Source organism: Dendrobium catenatum, unplaced genomic scaffold, assembly GCF_001605985.2.
Source record: "Dendrobium catenatum unplaced genomic scaffold, ASM160598v2 fragScaff_scaffold_955, whole genome shotgun sequence".
Lineage (NCBI taxonomy): Eukaryota > Viridiplantae > Streptophyta > Magnoliopsida > Asparagales > Orchidaceae > Dendrobium > Dendrobium catenatum.
Window position 1 is genome coordinate 104,005 of NW_021319417.1, and position 17,745 is coordinate 121,749.

The 17,745-nt window shown below is 32.8% G+C and overlaps 1 protein-coding gene across 1 annotated transcript in view; it reads right to left on the reverse strand.

Moving 5' to 3' along the window:
• LOC110105720 (peroxisome biogenesis protein 5) overlaps positions 1-11,316 on the reverse strand; it is a 107,418-nt gene extending 96,102 nt beyond the window's left edge. The window contains exons 1-5 of the mRNA XM_020835323.2: positions 11,076-11,316; positions 6,181-6,312; positions 5,926-6,109; positions 4,827-5,020; positions 2,396-2,647 (exon numbers count right to left, since the gene is read on the reverse strand). Coding sequence (XP_020690982.1) covers positions 2,396-2,647; positions 4,827-5,020; positions 5,926-6,109; positions 6,181-6,312; positions 11,076-11,195 — 882 coding nt within the window. The 5' untranslated portion in view covers positions 11,196-11,316. The remainder of the gene's footprint in view (positions 1-2,395; positions 2,648-4,826; positions 5,021-5,925; positions 6,110-6,180; positions 6,313-11,075) is intronic.
• Positions 11,317-17,745: the final 6,429 nt, after the last annotated feature.

Here is a 17,745-nt window from a genome sequence, read left to right on the forward strand (position 1 = left end):
ATTCAATCATCGTGATGTCATTGATCTTATTTCTTTGACTGAGATAGATGATGCAAATGAATAGCTAACAGAAAAATTAGATGATGAATCTGATGAAGAAAATGACTTTATTGCTGGAGAGGAAGATTTAACTTGGGCAAGTGTTGCTAAAGCTACTGGTGTTTATGATAAAAGTTATAATATTCGGAAAAGATCTAAAGGGAAAGAGAAAGAATCTTTAATTAGGCATGATGTTGTTATTGAAAATGATGATGAGAAGGGTGATGAAGAGGATTATGAAGTAGGAGACAATGTTGAAGAAGATAATGAAGCTTTTTTAATATTTGCTGATGATGATGATACCCAAGAAGAGTAAATTAAATTCTTATTTTGATCTTTTAAAAAAATATTGTAATATTTGAATTATGAGATATTTGGATGTTACTTAGTCGAACTTATATATGTTATGGTTGTCTTTTATTATTATGATAGCTTGTATTTCATTTTTAATAATATTTCATTTTCATGCTTATTATTTTATATTTTTTATATAGCTTTCATCATGTTCAAAATAGCGCGCGTCGCACCGTGCGCTATGTGCCATGGCTCCAAATGGACCTTTGCGCCATGATGCTCCATTCGCCGTTAATAGGTATGGACATGTTCATTCTCCTGAAAGATTGCTCATTGCATGAATAGTCATTTATTATGGGATTAAAGAAGACATTGATGCATGCAATTTCAATCAAAGTCATAATGCAAGCAATATAACCATTGTTTTGGGCTTGTATTGAAGAGGGAGGGGGCAATTTCCCAAAAAAAACCCGAAAGGATTTTGCAAGCATATCTTCATAGAGTATATTGATTTTTTCTAATATATATAAATAGTAAAGTGATTAATTGAATGTGAATATAAAAATCAGCTCAAGCAAAGTTAAAGTTAAAGTTAAAGTTAGGCCCCCTTTAAATATTTCTTGCTTTGCCACTGGAGAAAGTGCTATGCCTATTAATCTAAAGGTCTGATTAGGATGAAAATATTTTTTTTGCAAGTTAATGTGGGCATTATAACTTTCTCTTTTGAAAAAAAAAATCAAATTTGAAGGCTTTTTTTAATAGTTATCGTACTCTAATATATTTAACTATAAGAAATTACTTTCCACCAATAATATTTAAAAAAAATGCAACAAAATAAGCAATAGAGAAACAATGAGTGGCATGGATATGAAATACAAATTAGTAAAAATGTCATCCCAAACGGACCCTAAGAGATAAGTGTGTAAAATTGAAGATAATGAAGATTTGGCATTTATAGATACAATTGGAGATGAAGATGCCTCCACTGAAGACACATGTAGTGATGGGAGATGATTGAATTTTAGATATTTTTTTCTTATTTGTACTTTGGGAGTCCTGATAGACTTTAATTTGTAGTTTTTTACTTTGAATTATGCTATGAGATGCATATATTGCATCTTTTTTTTTTCCACTAAGTTCACTTCTATTTTAGATATTTTTATTGTATCATAGACTCTTACTGTTATTAATCTATTAGAATATTTAAATTCTCATTTACGCAACTCTTCGTCCGTGAGGTTTACGCCTCACACCGCCTCGCCTCACGGACGAAAAACGCCTCCAGGCTTAATTACGCAATTTTAAACCTTGGTTAATAAAGCTCTCTAAATTAAATTGTGCAAGATTCTTTTCTATCATCGCTTAGGCATTGAAGTCCTGCATCAGAAGAGGTTCAAATTCTCATATATATATATATATATATACACCTTTTGTACAGAGAACATTAAATCAAATATATTTCTAAAGCTTAGCACTACAGAATAACTATAAAAAAAGTTTGAGAAAAATGCTAAACTATGGCATTTCAAGTTGTATGCAAAGATAGTTCCATGATGGCTAAACTAAAATCCACTAGGGAGATATTCAAGGATCTCTATTAAGAAAAATGTTTTAAAAGTCACAGTTGTAATCAATAAAATAGGATTCAACATTATTTGACACCAAATGGAAATTTATTAAGTCAGAAGGATTACTGCAACTGATCAAAACGTTTAAAAAAATTAGAAGGAAAAAAAACCACCCGTGCTGCTAAAAAATGCACAAAACAATTGTCTTTTAAACAAAAAAAAAAACCTAGCTCAAAGAAAATGATGACCATATCATTCATTTAAACCAAGATTTGAAACCAATAAGAAAATAAGATCAAGCCTCTCTAAATCTACACAAGGGAGAAAAATTCCTTGGCATTATTATACTCCTCCAAATATCACTATTCTATAAAAAATAGCATCTAATATCAAGAAAGTTCATTTTGAAATGTAGACTTGATGCTAAGCACATAGTACTTATAGTAGCACAAAAATGCTTAATTAAAAATGTAAAATGCAGCTAGATATTGTACCTGCTCAAATTCTGATACCCAACCTTTGGAACCATGTTGTTTCTCAAAAGAATGAGCCCAGGACTCGGGGTCTTCATTTCTCCTTTGTTGACTGAATTCTGTAATCCAATTATCAGATGGATGGGGAACCCCTGGTCTTAAAACAGCTTGAGAATTATTCCAGTATTCCTCAAGTTCTGCATAAGGTCCTTGCATAGGTCCTCTTGCAACCTGATTATTGTCAATGTCTAGACAATGCAGGAATGCACTAACCTAACATAGATATCAGTGAGGAACATAATTAGAAGAGAACAAATGACTCGGAACTATTAGGTTATATAGCAGTCAGCCATTTCAGAATAAAAGCTCAAATATGAAACAAATAAAAAAGAGCATATATGGTACATGAAGACCTGCTAATGAGGCGACTGGAAAGAATTGAGTGAGCATTATGCTTGCAATAGCAAAAAGACTGTTTCAGTTCAAAACCATAATCTCCTAAATCACAATGGGCAACATCAGATGATTGCGTTGGCCCCATCACAAACAAAATAAACAAAAACTTCGCAGTGTCATTTTAAGATTTGAAAAATACTTTTACAGGTAGCAGTATAATCCAAAAACTTGCTATGACAACGTAGAAAAAATTCAACCAATACACACATGCATACATAATCCATGCATGAGCAAAACATAAGATTTACTTAAAAAAAAGGCTGCCTGAATATGTTTGTGCACTTATGTTATTGCAAGAACAAAATTCTATTTACTTCAAAAATAGTCTACCATGGGGACATTTTGTGCATGAGGTTTTACTTTAAAAAATAATCTCCCTGAAGATTTGAAATAAATTACTAGGATCACAAACTAGACAATTTCCAGATAGTAATTGTTTGATCATTTTGATATGGTAGTCAAAAAAGCGCATTATTCGTGAATAACTCATGCTTAACTCAATAAGGGCTCAAGTATCGTTCAATTTTGTACAACAACAACATCAAGCATTTATCCCACTACATGGGATCGGCAACATGAATCATTTTCCTCCATTGTGTCCTATTAAAAGTCAAATTCTCGTCTAAATCTAATAAAGAAAGGTTATTCCTAATATTTTCTAACGAAGTCATTTTAGGTCTGCCTCTACCTTTCTTAACATAAGTCAAATCTAATACCTCCACTCTCCTAACCAGGTCATCAGAAGGCCGCCGTTTTATGTGACCAAACCATCTAAGGCGACTCCCTCTAATCTTATCTTCTACTGGAGCTACTTCAACCTTTTCATGTATATGCTCATTTCGTATCCTATCTCTAAGGGTAAAGCCACTCATCCACCTGAGCATCCTCATCTCTACCACACCTAACTTAGTATTATGCTTCTCTTTTAATGGCCAACATTCGGCACCATAAAGCATTGCAGGCCTCACCACCATCTTATAGAATTTTCCCTTAAGTTTGAGGGGTACTTTTCTATCACACAAGAAGCCCAATGCATTCCTCCACTTCAACCATCCAACTTGAATTCTGCTGATAATATCCCCATCTATTTCACCATCACTTTGAACAATAGATCCAAGATATCAAAAACGTGTACTCTTATTAATGACTTGATCGCCCAAAGTCACAATCCCCTCACTAGGTCTATTACTACTAAAATTACACTTCATATATTCCGTTTTAGATCTACTCAAGCGAAAACCTTTAGGCTCTAAGGTTGACCTCCATAATTCAAGTTTACCTTCAACTCCCTCTCGTCTTATCAACAAGAAGAATATCATCAGCAAAATGCATACACCAAGGTACATCCTCTTGCAAATGTCTAGTGACAACATCCATGACTAAAGCAAAAAGATATGGGCTTAAGGCTGATCCTTGATGTAACCCAACTGAAACTTGAACAAAAATTTTCTAACTCCTTTACTACTCATTTACTAGATGAGCAAACAACAAACAAGAGCAAACTTAATTATGTTAATAAAAAAAAAGCTCAATAAAATTAAGTAAATATAGAAAGATAAGTTAATGGACATATATTTATGGATGCACTTGCAAAAAATTTATTTCTATAGATACAAAAAATTCATTTTTAATCATATATTTTACTATTAAAAATCAATAGACAACACTTCTTAGGTTCTATGAAATTAAAATAGGTTGTACTATGAAAGTCAAAATTATTTTGTCGTACAATTTGAGTCACCAATCCAAAAAATTATCAATGCTTTTGCTGGTCAAAGAACTGGGCTTTTTTAGTTTACATTTCGTATTCCACAAAAAATAAATAAAATGAACAAAACCCAATTTTTCAGCTTGTTAATGAACTTGAGCTTCATTGCATTCAACTCAATGTTTAATGAACTGAAAAAAGACCTGAACTCATTCATTTAGATTATTTACAACTGGTGATTTTATAAATGTGGATTAATCTCCACTAAGAGTAAAATTGCAAACCAACCTGTTCATTAATATACTGATCACTTTTATCAGCAAAAATATGCCTGGCCATGATGCAGCTACGATCACGTATGCATCGTTTATCACTTTCTGACAAACCCAGAGCAGGAAGAACAGTTGGGCGAAATCCAAAATGATCACGATCACTATTCACAAAATAGTGCAAGAAATTGGATAGAACCCTTTGTGGTGGTCCTGTAGAAAAAAAAATCAACAAATAAAAATTAAAAAAAGAATTGAAATGCAATAACATATTCCTTTTGAATTTTAGGGGCACAGTAATAACTTCCAGTAATCTTTGCATTCATAAATAAAATAAGCTATGAAGATTACCCAAGCTTGGCTAGAAAGACAAGAAAGAAGTTAGTTTTCAAGGGTTAATCAAGCGCAGCTTCATTCCACCAAAATACATTATTAATATGGCAATGCAAATAAATTAGTAAACATGACTACGGAGGTCATTTAGAAAACCGGAAGACGCTTCCTCACAACTCATCCTCGATCTTAGAAGATAACTAATAAGCTCATCTAACTATAGAGCCTGATTGATAAAACATGTGCAAGGTAATTCTGTGACAAGGTGATTATTGCACCAGTAGTGCAACCACCTCAAAATGCCACAACAAACACAACAAGTTGACCACCTGAACTCTCATAAAGAATGCAACATTATAATCCTTTCTATATACAATTAAATAAGTATTCTCAACAAAAAATTGGGGTATTCTAAAAGTTACAAAGCTTGAGCAGATCAAAAACCTGATTTTCATGAGTAAGACTTATCTCTTCTGCAATTAACTGCAGCAAAACCAATCTCCTTGCTATCATGGTAAAAACTACATACAATTTCAAACTTAATGACATACGACAAAAATGAATAAAAAATAAATGACGTCCAATCAAAAGGGATTATGCCTGAATATATAACCAGTAACACAAGTCCAAACAGAAGAAAACCAAAAAGACATTTAAAATTGAAAAGTAACCCATTCCAAACTGTTACATAAAGTAAAAGTGAATCCAACTATCATATTACCATGGCAGGTTTAAAAAACAATATGAGAAAAAAGAGAACTTGCAAAATGGATGAGAAACTCTACCATCCCATGTTTGGTGAATATTGGAATTCACACTACCATCATATATCTGCTCGAATTCAGCAAAACGACCTTCACTCTCCCTGATCCCACCAAGGGGAAGAACTGGAGGTCGATGAATTTCACCCCAGGCATCTTCAAAACTCCCATTACCACCAGAATGAAAACCACGAATAAATTCAGAGCTCTGTCATATGTTAGTATGGTTAGAAGATTTCAAGAATACCAAGATAGAACAGATGCAGAATAAGAATTTGCCTGAGCATTTGATTGCTGATATAGCTGATCCTCATATTCAGAACCTGGAATGCTTGTAAATTGAGCTTCAGGTCTCAAGTCTGAAGAGGCATTAGGTACCGTAACCCGGCTTTCTGGAAGTCCTTTCAAATCCTGCTTAGTAACAGTTTCCATAAACGGAAACCATCAGAAAATCCCTTTTAAAAATATAACTTGATCGCCCAAAGATGCAAAAAGAAATGTATCATTGACAAGACTGTACAAACAAATATCTTGCTATGAAACATGCCTTACCACCACCTGTAATCTAGGGTAAATCTTAGAATGACATTGGTAAAATAACAACTTTTGAATATGATCTTCCCCTACTTTAGCTATCATTTAGCAGTTTGTTCAACAGCATAAGAATGTGAAAGGCCCTCCCACCAAAACCAAACTTCTTTGCTATATAGTAAATGATCATAAAAAATATTGACCCAAAAGTAGATAAGCTCAGCTACAAGATAAGTTAACACCATATAAGAAAAATGCAGCAATAAAAAAAATCTAAATTTGACAGAATAAAGCTTCACCACCCAAACAAATCTACTGAAAATATAGGAGCGGCTACACTTAGATTACATAGACCAATCAAACTGGGAAGAGGAGTTGATGAGGACATCGAAGATCAACGGCTACGATCGTGTCTGTTTATTTTGATGTTTTTGAATTGTTATTTGTAATTTTCCCTTTCTACCCTTACTTGAGGGCTTTGTCTTATGTTGGCCCTAGGGGCAATTATGTCTTTTATTTTTCCCTCATGTATTTGGCTATTTAAGCCTTCCCCTTCCTCTTGGAAAGGATGATGAATATTGATATGAATTTTTCAACTTGGGTTTTGGATCTCTTTGTGAGTTCTAGAGTTCTCTTTGTGAGTTCTCGAGTGAGGAATAACCTAGGAGAGGCTCAAAGCAATACCCAACAGCCCCTTGGTGGAGCTCTTGGTTTTCTACCTAATTTCTTCTTCTCCTCTATAGACTACCACAAGCCAAGTTCAAGAGTGGAAGAAGCCGAAACCTCCACTAGCATCGCCACCCTTGGAGCTCCAACCCGTCGGCCACCCTAGCTCCACCGGTCAGCCACCTTGCCGTCGGCCTCTCCCCTCTCCACCACTTCCCCTCATGCCCCCTTCCCTAGCCTTCTGTGGAATTTGAATTTCGAAATTCAAATTCTTTCCAAATTTGGAAATTCCATTTATGGAAACTTTTGAATGAATTCAAATTGAAAATTAAATTGATTTGGATTTATTTAAAATTTTCCTAGTCATCATTCATGTTTGGAAACCCCTCCCTCTTTCCCTAATTCCCTCTCTCTCTCTCCATACCGCCGGCCCCCTCTTTGGGCTCCCCATTGATTGTCATCAATACACCCCCTCTAATTTTGAAATCTGAAATTGATTTCAATTAAACCTCCCTCTCATCCCAATTAAAACTGAAATTTATTTCAGTTTTTCTATTTCAATTAAAACCTCCCTCATTCCCATTATTCCTTGCCATTAATGACTCCCTAATCACTCCCTGAATTTTAGCTAATTCAAATTCAATATGAGAGTGATTTATTTCAGCCAATCCTAATTGGAAACAATTAATTAGATAATTCCCAAATGCTGTCACGAGTTTTCCCTGCTTTGTGACCTGTTGTCCAACTGGTTGGAAGATCTCGGATTGCTGTCCCCACCCAAAAGTGCCAAAATCAGCCAGGAAAGTTGTCCAAGGAGGCCTCCCTGCTGCTACCCAGCTGATCGGATACTCACAGTTTGCTGCCATCAATTCCGGGACATCAAAATCAACAAAGAGGCTGTCCAAGAAGACCTTCCCAACTGCTGTCTAGTGAAGTTTGGAGTTTCATTTCACCTATGTCTGCGGGGTTTTGTTCAAGGGTTCGAGAACAAATGTGTTGCTATCCATACGTCCAAGGAGACACCACTGACTGTCTACTTCCTCTCAAGCCCTCAAACCACCACTGGAACTTCGTATAACCTCTTTCTTTGGGTAAACTCTTCAACCCATTCTCTTATCTTCTTACTCTACTTCTCTATTGTGGTGATATCTTGATACATGGAAATCATGCTAATCTTTTATCCGCTAAGGCCTAGTGAATTAGAGAGTTGAGTGAGTGGACACTCCTAGTGATTAATCTCATTGTTAGTCTAGGGATATTTGTGGAAAATCATTCATGTGCGCAACGTTAGATTGACTTGATTGTTATATGATCAACCGTAAGCTCGTTTTCCGTGTGATTCAACCGTAAGCTCGTTTTCCGTTCTTAATGTTTTATCTCGTCGTTCAAATTATTATAAAGATATAATTATATGTTCTATCTAAAATTAAGTGTGCAAATTCATTATGAAACTCATCTTCGCATGTACGTTTCACATCAGGAGTACATACAATATTGCATGGAGAGAGTACATGCACTTTTTTGTATGGGTTTGTTTTGGGACTTTAGCTTACTCCATTTAAAATGCACAGGTCAGTAACTTTGCTTTAAACGAAGTTGGATTTTCCAACTCAAATGGTTAAATTTGAAATGGGCAGGTCAGTAACCTTACTTTTTAAGGGAAACTCAATTGTCCAATTCCTGCCATATTTAGCAGCTTGTTAAAATCCTAATCTTACCTCATAAAAGTCCTATCTAATGCTCAGCTTGTTGGTTTAGCGCAAACATGACAGAAAGGGCAAGTAAGTTGGTCATTCAGGTGGTAATGTCCGCCATATGAAATGCTTCCAATAAGTATATTCTCAAGTATCGATAGATAGAAGGAAGCTTCCAAGTGAAAACCACTTTAAGAATTCCTTTTTCTTAGCAAACTGATTATCATAATACCCAAAATGGACAGACTCTTACCTTAGCTCAGAATGGCTAGGAAAAGACAGAAGACAAAAATTCACCGCACATAATAAGTGGTTCTACATTAACTATTGATTTAAGTATTAACTTGTTAGAATTTAATCATTTAATTAATCAATTATCTTATTAAATAGCTGTGAAAGAACTGAATAAATAAGAGAAAATCAAAGTTGTGTTACATAAAGTAAAGACTTATAGACTAAGCATTCTGCTTTAAGAAAGATTTGTGTTGTTCCAGGTACTTTGCGTTCAGTGCATTCAGAAAGTGGAGATCTCACTGACCACTATGAATATGGCGTTTTCAGAGTGAACTTCCATCCCTTTCACTCAGTAAATAAATTTATACAATGATAAAGATGCCTCAAATAAGCCATTAATGCAACAAAATTTTTTAATATTGTGATTTCCTTTACAACAATTAATAACTAGAAAATATACTTTGCCCATTTTGGTTAATAAAAAAAGTGCAAAGAAAAAATTGCCTCAACTTTGTGATCTATAACTATAAAATTTTATTAAAAAGCTTTATTAATCAAACATTATAAAATATATCACTCATAACTCTCCAAATGTAAATTGAAATCTAATATGAAGTTAAAAGATCTACCTAATGTCATTTTCTTTAGAGCTAAATTCATTTAACTTTTAGATCAATTTTAATTATACGTAAACCTTACGCTCAATATGCTCTTCCAAAATGATTTCTTCCAAAAAAACATCAAATTATATAGAATTTTTTTATCATTCCTTATATTTCTTCTTTAAGAAATTATTGCATTTGCCTCTAATGCATCTAACAAGATCAAAAAATTTTAAATCTCATGTTTATTGACTAGTCATTTTATATCATATCAATTTATCCTTCCTCTGCCCATAGCATATCATATGAATCATCAAAATTTGTATCTTTTGATATGTTCACTACCTCTTGCAGGACTTCTCACTTTCTTATAATCAGCATAAAATTTATTAATATTTATCTTTTTTCACACTTTAAGAGCACATATCATTTTTTTAATAACGTTTAAAGCAGCTTGTTGAACCTCCAAGTATCCAAGCTAATGTAGGATCAATTTCAAGCATTTTCTAAAAAATCTATGGCAATCTCATTAATGACCCAATTTACACTATTTGTTTAGTTAATAATAAGTCATATTGTTTTGGACTTATGGCATCTTTTTTATGTGTGACATGAACTCAATTCATGAAGGACCATAAGATTGCTTCAAAGCTTTAGATTGAAATATGGATCCCAAGATATACAAGCTTTAAGAATCAGTTTAGAAAAGTTTTGTCAAGAATGTACGAAGACATCAAAAGTAATTTTAAAAACTGTTTTCAAAGTCTTCCTTCTCAACCATGGGCTGAATGGACCAAATCTACCTTGTTTCAAGATTATTAAAGCCCAATCCAGCCTGACTCTGCTACCACAAGTCCATAATCACCTGCTTCTTATACTAGGCGCGCAATGAACCACATGGCGCCGCAATCATTTCCAGCAATCCATAAGGGCTGTAATTTAAATATTTTCATCATGTGATTCATCATCTGCACTATAGTTTGATCCAGGACTCAAAAGAATGCGAGTACCCAGAGATATCCCATCCAGATTAAGACCAGACCGCACAGCTCTTAGCAGAGGGAGCTAATTTAAGCCTATGATGTTTCGCAGAGAGCACCAACTCTCAAGGCAAACTAAAGCTTCTCTTTGAGTAGTGTGTGCAAATGCTCCTCAACACGCAAAAAAACTACAAACTCCCCTAGCAAAGGAATTTATCCACGACGCTTCGACGATTAAACTCATGTATTTAACAACAAAACGAAAACACGGAACAAGTAAAGTAAACAATTTCTGATGCAAAATAAAACTAAATTGAACAGAACTGTAACATTAAATTTACATAAAGAACTAGAAACTACTAAACTATTCATAAAGGGCAAAAAAACCCAGATATAGAACGGCCAATCCAAATTCTCAAGGAAATATTAAAGGCAGACAATTAAAAAAAAAAAAACCTAAGAAGCACCTGGGCTTTCATGGATGATCCCAGGATGGCGTTCGCAAGGGCACCGAAGGGATTCGAGGACGATGAGCTACCGGGGACGGCGCAGGCCGCGCCGCCGGTGACCAAGTCCCTCATCGCCATCTTCGCCAAGATTTCGACGCGGTGGATTCCGACCAAAGAGATTTCCACCTCACTTACCTTTCCGTTTGGTCCACAGGGTCTCGAGAACCACCCCAAAAACAATAAAAATTTATACTTTTGCTTATTTTTCTGAATTATAATTGGTGCGTCGATAGGATCGCGCGAACGGGAGAGCTATCTTCAGAGTCCGGTGCGAGACGATACGGTAACCAGAGTGATGCCGGATATGATAATTTTCTACCTGTTCTTAAAATAATTTTTTAATATAAAAATTTATAGCTTAATAAAATTTTATATTTAAAAATTATTTTAGCAAATAATCAAAAAAATTTATCTTAAATGAAATTTTAGATTTCATTTCTTTTTATTAATGCTTTTAAAAACAGTTTTATAGTATAAAATTTTCAAATTAAAAAAAAATTACTGAAAAGCTTTTTTAAAAATTAATAAGAAAATCTTTTCAAAGGAAACCTTTTTTTTTCTCAAAGGAAGTCTTAAATTTTATTTGAGATAGCTTTTTACTATTCTTAAAATAATTTTTTAGCATAAATTTTTTTTAAATTAAAAATTTTGATACTAAAAATTTACTTTTAAAATAGTAAAAAAATTATTTCGAATTAAGCCTTAGCTTTAGTTCAACCCGAATTCAATTTCATCAAATAAAACCGAACAAACCAAACACAATATTCAAAAAACTTAAATCCTTATAAGTTAATATCAAGTTTGCCTAAAATAGATTCAATAATTCAATTTTGATGAGACAACTAAAAAATAAAAATAATAAACTATAATTTTTGTTTTATATTAAAAATTCATGCTGATAGAAAGAATTTTTTACGGCCTAATCTTTCATGAATATTAAACACATATAGCTAACAAAAAAGAACTTTTACGTAAAAATTCTAGAAGGGAAAAATTATAGGGACTAGTCCAAATTAAATGATCAATTATACATATATTTTACAAGTATGATATTCACCTCAAGTGCAGAAGATTGGGTTACAAAGTATTTAACACAAATTATTTTTTTTGGAATGTGATGGAGAATCCTACAAATGCAATTATATGTTAGTCGGGAAATGGTGATTGGGTATAGGTAATAGATTGACGACAATCGAGTAATGACGGTAATCAGACGGTAATGAAAGAGTTATCATAGACGAGCAACTATTGTCAGATAATGATGGTCAGGCGATAGTAGATGGACGATGGCAATCAGGTGATGATTGTAGTAAGGCAACGATGATGGCTGGCATTGAACGTTAGATAGAGCTCTATAATTCTTCATATCTCTAAGCTCTCTACAAAATCAAGTTCATATCGTCTTCATGCAAAAAATAAAGATCTATATATAATATTTTCAAAGTGGCATTATAATAACTTTGGTCAAAATTTCATAGCACTCTAGCATACGATTCATATTGAATTCTTTGATCATAGATTGTTTATCCAACGTTTAAATGCCTAAAAACCCTCATAATAGAACGATCTTGGGCTCATTAATTTTTTTCGTCAAATAGACTGATTTGATTTTAAGCATTCAAGATTTTGAGATCTTCAAATACATTTAATCTATATTTTAAAGTTTATAATTATAATTCAAGTGAGTGAATTGAGATCATTTAGATTCATATATGATAACTTTTGGTGTCATCTAATTTGTCTTCTCTAGATATTTGGTTTGATGAAATGTGGCAACACCCATGATGGAGTAAATTGGTATTTTTTTAATTATATTAACTAACTAAACATATGACATATAATAAACTAAAATTCAAAATTAGTTAGAAATAATTTTTTTTTTATAAAATTAATATAAAAGGATAAATAAGATTTAAGTAAAGAACAAAATAATTTTAAAGATGAACAAATGGTAACATTGTTTGACTAAATCCCACACTATGATTTTCATAAGTTAAGAATAAATCTAGATATTTATATAAGATACAAAATTATCATCCATCACAAGTTCTTCCATTGGGCGGAATTAATGAAAATCAAAAATAAGATAAAGTAATAGTACAGAGCACAATTTCATCAAAGTATCATACCACAAGTAATGATTTTTTTGTTTTGAATTTATGAAATAATGAATAAAAAAGCACTAATATTAACAAAAGAAAACACTAATAAGAATATAACCATGACACAACTAACAGCTACTCCTCCTTTGACACGTCAAAATGAGAAGAACATACATAAATAAAAGAAAGAATATATATATTATAATCACAAGATAAAATGAAACTCAATCAGTTGTCGAAGGCCCTTTATTTTATGGAGGGTGATTCATGTACTCGCGAACTTGGGTGAACAAGTTCTAAAATTATGTTCAATCCTCCTTTTGCTTCTACTGAAGTTGTGCCCAAAAAAAATTATGTTGGGTAATATGATCATCAATTTTATACTAAACTCAGAAGAAAGATTCTATGAATCTTAAATAATTTTGGCCTGATCATAAAGTATGATGCCATAGTCGTATGGTATGATTAGTTCATTTAGGGGATTTGTAAAAAAAAAAAAAAATCATTTTTTTTTTAATTTGATCATACGATATGGATAATATAATATGATCTATTCACTCAGAATTTATTTTGATTTGCTCCTGGATATATGGATATTAATTAGGTTAATTTTGTATTTCATCATATGGTATGAGGTGTATCATATAGTATACTTATTTTCTTTTTAAAATTAACATAATTAAAGAAATGAGCTTATGAAGTTTATGCAATTTACTTTAAACTCATCAAATAGTTTGATAGGCATCATATAATATGATTAGTCTTAAATTTTGAATTTTGAATATTTTAGCCATTAATATGACTTGATCTATCATAAACATAAAAAATGTAAAGCCCGTCATATAGTACGATGTCATCGTAGTATATTACAATTGCCAAAGATCAACTTATCTTGGTTGACTATTTCAAAACTTTTTTTTTAATAATTATATAAATTATGCTCTCAAGTGTGATTGGTTATTTCATATCAATCATATAGCTAGCGCATATGAAAAGGCATTACTCAAAATAAAATTTTAAATTATAAACTCTTCAACAATCTTCATTCATCTTGATAGCTTTAGATTTTGCATAGACACTTCTCTCTTAGGCTTAGACCGGGGGGGCGGGCCAAGGGGGACACGTGCCCTCCCCTAAAAAAAAAATTATTTAGATCAATGGCATAAGCCCACATATAACTTAAGCATCCATTATGGTACAACCCCTTGTCAGCTTTCTTTTTATTTATTACTTGCTTTTTCCTTTTCAAGTCTTCAATCCAATTTAAACTCGGAGCAAGCAATGTTTATCTATAGAAAGAGAAAGACTAATGGGGTAAAATATTGAAAGAGAGAGGGAGGAATGACTTTCCATTGTGGGTGGAATGATGAAAAGAGATTTTGGTCAACATGAGAAATTATTATTTTAGTGGCTAAATCTAAAATTGAAATCCTAAAAGGGCTTAAAGCTGATAATTTTAGTGGCTTAACATATAAACAAATTCTCCAACGAGGAAACATACTCTAATTTGTATAGTTGTTCCTTTTAAAATTATTTATTAATCCAAAGAAGTCACCAACATCTTTTTTTGGACACATGAAAAACATCAATAGCTTGTTTTTCTTTTTGCTTCTCTCTTGTGAGTCACGACTTACGACCTTGAGTACAACTTTCGTTTTCTCTTTCGCTCCTCTCTCGCACCTAAAAGAAGACATCCCATGGCAGATATTTATATTTTCTAAGCTCTAACGACCATGTTATTTGCATTCTACTCTTAGATCCGGTAATGAGATGACAAACGAAACTATTTTAATGAGAGAGCGAAAAGAACTATGAGATGACAAACCTTAAATTTATGTTCACTTTGTACTCTTCGATGCACTCATTGTGCAGTAAGATCCACATAGGATTTGATTGTTGGCCCTAATTATTATTATGTTGACTATTCTGGATGATTCATTATTATTGATTGTATTGTGCAAATTACTCATCGTACTGTATGATATGTTATGGTCAATAATCATGCCAACGACTCCTTAGAATGATGAACTTTACACAGATTTTACTGGATGATACTCAATCATACTATTTTGACTTTTACCTGTATATTCTCGATGATACGTTTTAGAAGAATCTTATCATATTGTACAAACCTTCTATCATATTGTAAAAGCAACCCTGATTTATAAAAGAGAAGGGAAATTAACCATTTCATTCACACTTCAAAGTTCCAAATTCCCTCTCCTCTCTGCGCTCTATTTTCACACTAAAATATCTATGGCTCCACTGAAGCACGGTCATGTAGAATTCCTCCTAATGGTGGACCCCATAGGTTCCAATGTGAGGAGGATGAAGATGCTTATGTCTATTATAGAGGAGCCTCCATCACTGATTTATAAATTCTTAATCAAGAAAATCTCTCTTACTATGTACTTGAACTACTTACTACCTCTACACTTCATTTTAACATTTGCCTTACTTTTCCATACCACACTAAGCTGTTATTAGAGTTTTTTTTTTCAAATCTTTGTGTAACCTCCAACCATATTAGTGTCAACCACAAGTTTGTTAATGATATGTTCCTATCACCATAGATGACCTTCATGAGTATATTCACCTTTTAAATACCGGCATTTCTCCACATTTTATATATGGATCTTAGATTATAATTAGACCTAAGTTAACACTTTTGTTTGGAACTCCCCTATACCTCACCAAAAACCCTTAATGAGTTCCTTAAGCTTCAACTCCCGTGTCATTCAACATGTTCTTTGGAACAACATTATACTTAATTATGGTGACAGAGTTAATATCACTCCTCTTCTATCCCTAGTCTTCTACTACTCCTTATCAAACACACAATTTAATGCATATGACATGATCTTTAGATACATTAAAAATCTCACATACATTAGGAGTCCATGGTTTTGACAAAAGTAAAACTTAGATCTATGACACATCATTGATACATCCTAGAAACAAAATATAACCTGACCTATTTTGCACAACTTGGCCATCTTCTTATATTTATCATTGATCACTCCTTTTACATTATGTATAGTGAGCCTTGTTGGGACCCTATAGACATATCAAATTTAGAAGAGGAAGCAGAAGAAGGGGAGAACCACCACAGGATGCCCTCATATTGAGTACAACTACCCATAGGATGCTTAGATGAAGCATTTCGCTTAGCTCGTGTTAAAAGTCAATTCATATATAGAGCATTCGACTTAGTGCTGGGAGTAGTTCAAATAGAAGCATAAAAGGATCGTTAGTAATTCAATGATCAATTTTCTACAATCCACCGTTACTTTCAACTACCATTGCCATTACCTAATTAGGGACCATCCTAAGAGCAGATGTGCTTTATATTTTATTTATTTATTTATTGTACTTTATTTATTTTTCTCTGCTTTTTTTCTTTATATTGCTTTGTTTGTAGCTCAACTTTTTAAAAATATCAAAAGGAGTAGGATGTTGTTGGTCTTGTATTATTTATTTTCATTAGTACAATATTCTTTAAAGTTATGTATAAAAGAGTTATTACTTATGTTCATACACAAGGTGGTTTGACCAATAATTTTCCTATTTCGGTTGGATTACATCAAGGATCAGCCTTAAGCCCATATCTTTTTGCGTTAATCATGGATGTTCCACTAGAAATTTACAAGAGAATGTACCTTGGTGTATGCTTTATGCTGATGATATTCTTCTTATTAATAAAACTAGAGAGGGAGTTGAAACTAAAGTTTAATTTTGGAGGTCAACCATAGAGTCTTAAGGTTTTCTCTTGAGTAGATCTAGAACTAAATATATGGAGTGTAATTTTATTAGCAATAGACCTAGTGAGGGGATTGTGACATTGGACGATGAAGCCATTAATAAGAGTGCATGTTTTAGATATCTTGGATCTATTATTTAGAGTGATGGTAAAATAGATGGGGATATTATCAGCAAAATTCAAGTTGGATGGTTGAAGTGGAGGAATGCATCGAGCTTGTTGTGTGATAGAAAATTCCCCCTCAAACTTAAGGGAAAATTCTATAAGATGGTAGTGAGGCCTACAATGCTTTATGGTGCATGTTGTAATGATTAATGATAATGCCTTTGACTATAAAGATTATATGGGAAAAAATGCAAAGAATTGCATGCATTCCTAGGGGGAAGAGAATAGAGGAGGAGGAAGAGAGAAGCATGATAATGGCATTCTAATTGCTTATTATATTGTATAATTAATAATATTAATTGAAAAAATAAATTAAATACATAATAATTTAGCTCTTCCAGAGTTTTTTCAAATAATAAAATCAACTTAATAGTGGAGAAACTTTAGGAGAAAATAAAATTAACTTATAATTAAACCACAATATTTTGCCATATAAAAAGGGAGGTTTATCACAATCTAGGAGCCTCGTCATTTTTTGTTTTGATAATAAAATATTATTGGCTTGTATTTAGTTTTTCCTATTTTGTTGTTGCATATCTTTCTATTGTGACTAATATTTTGTTCAATCTACACCAAATACTATTAAGAATAATGACTAATG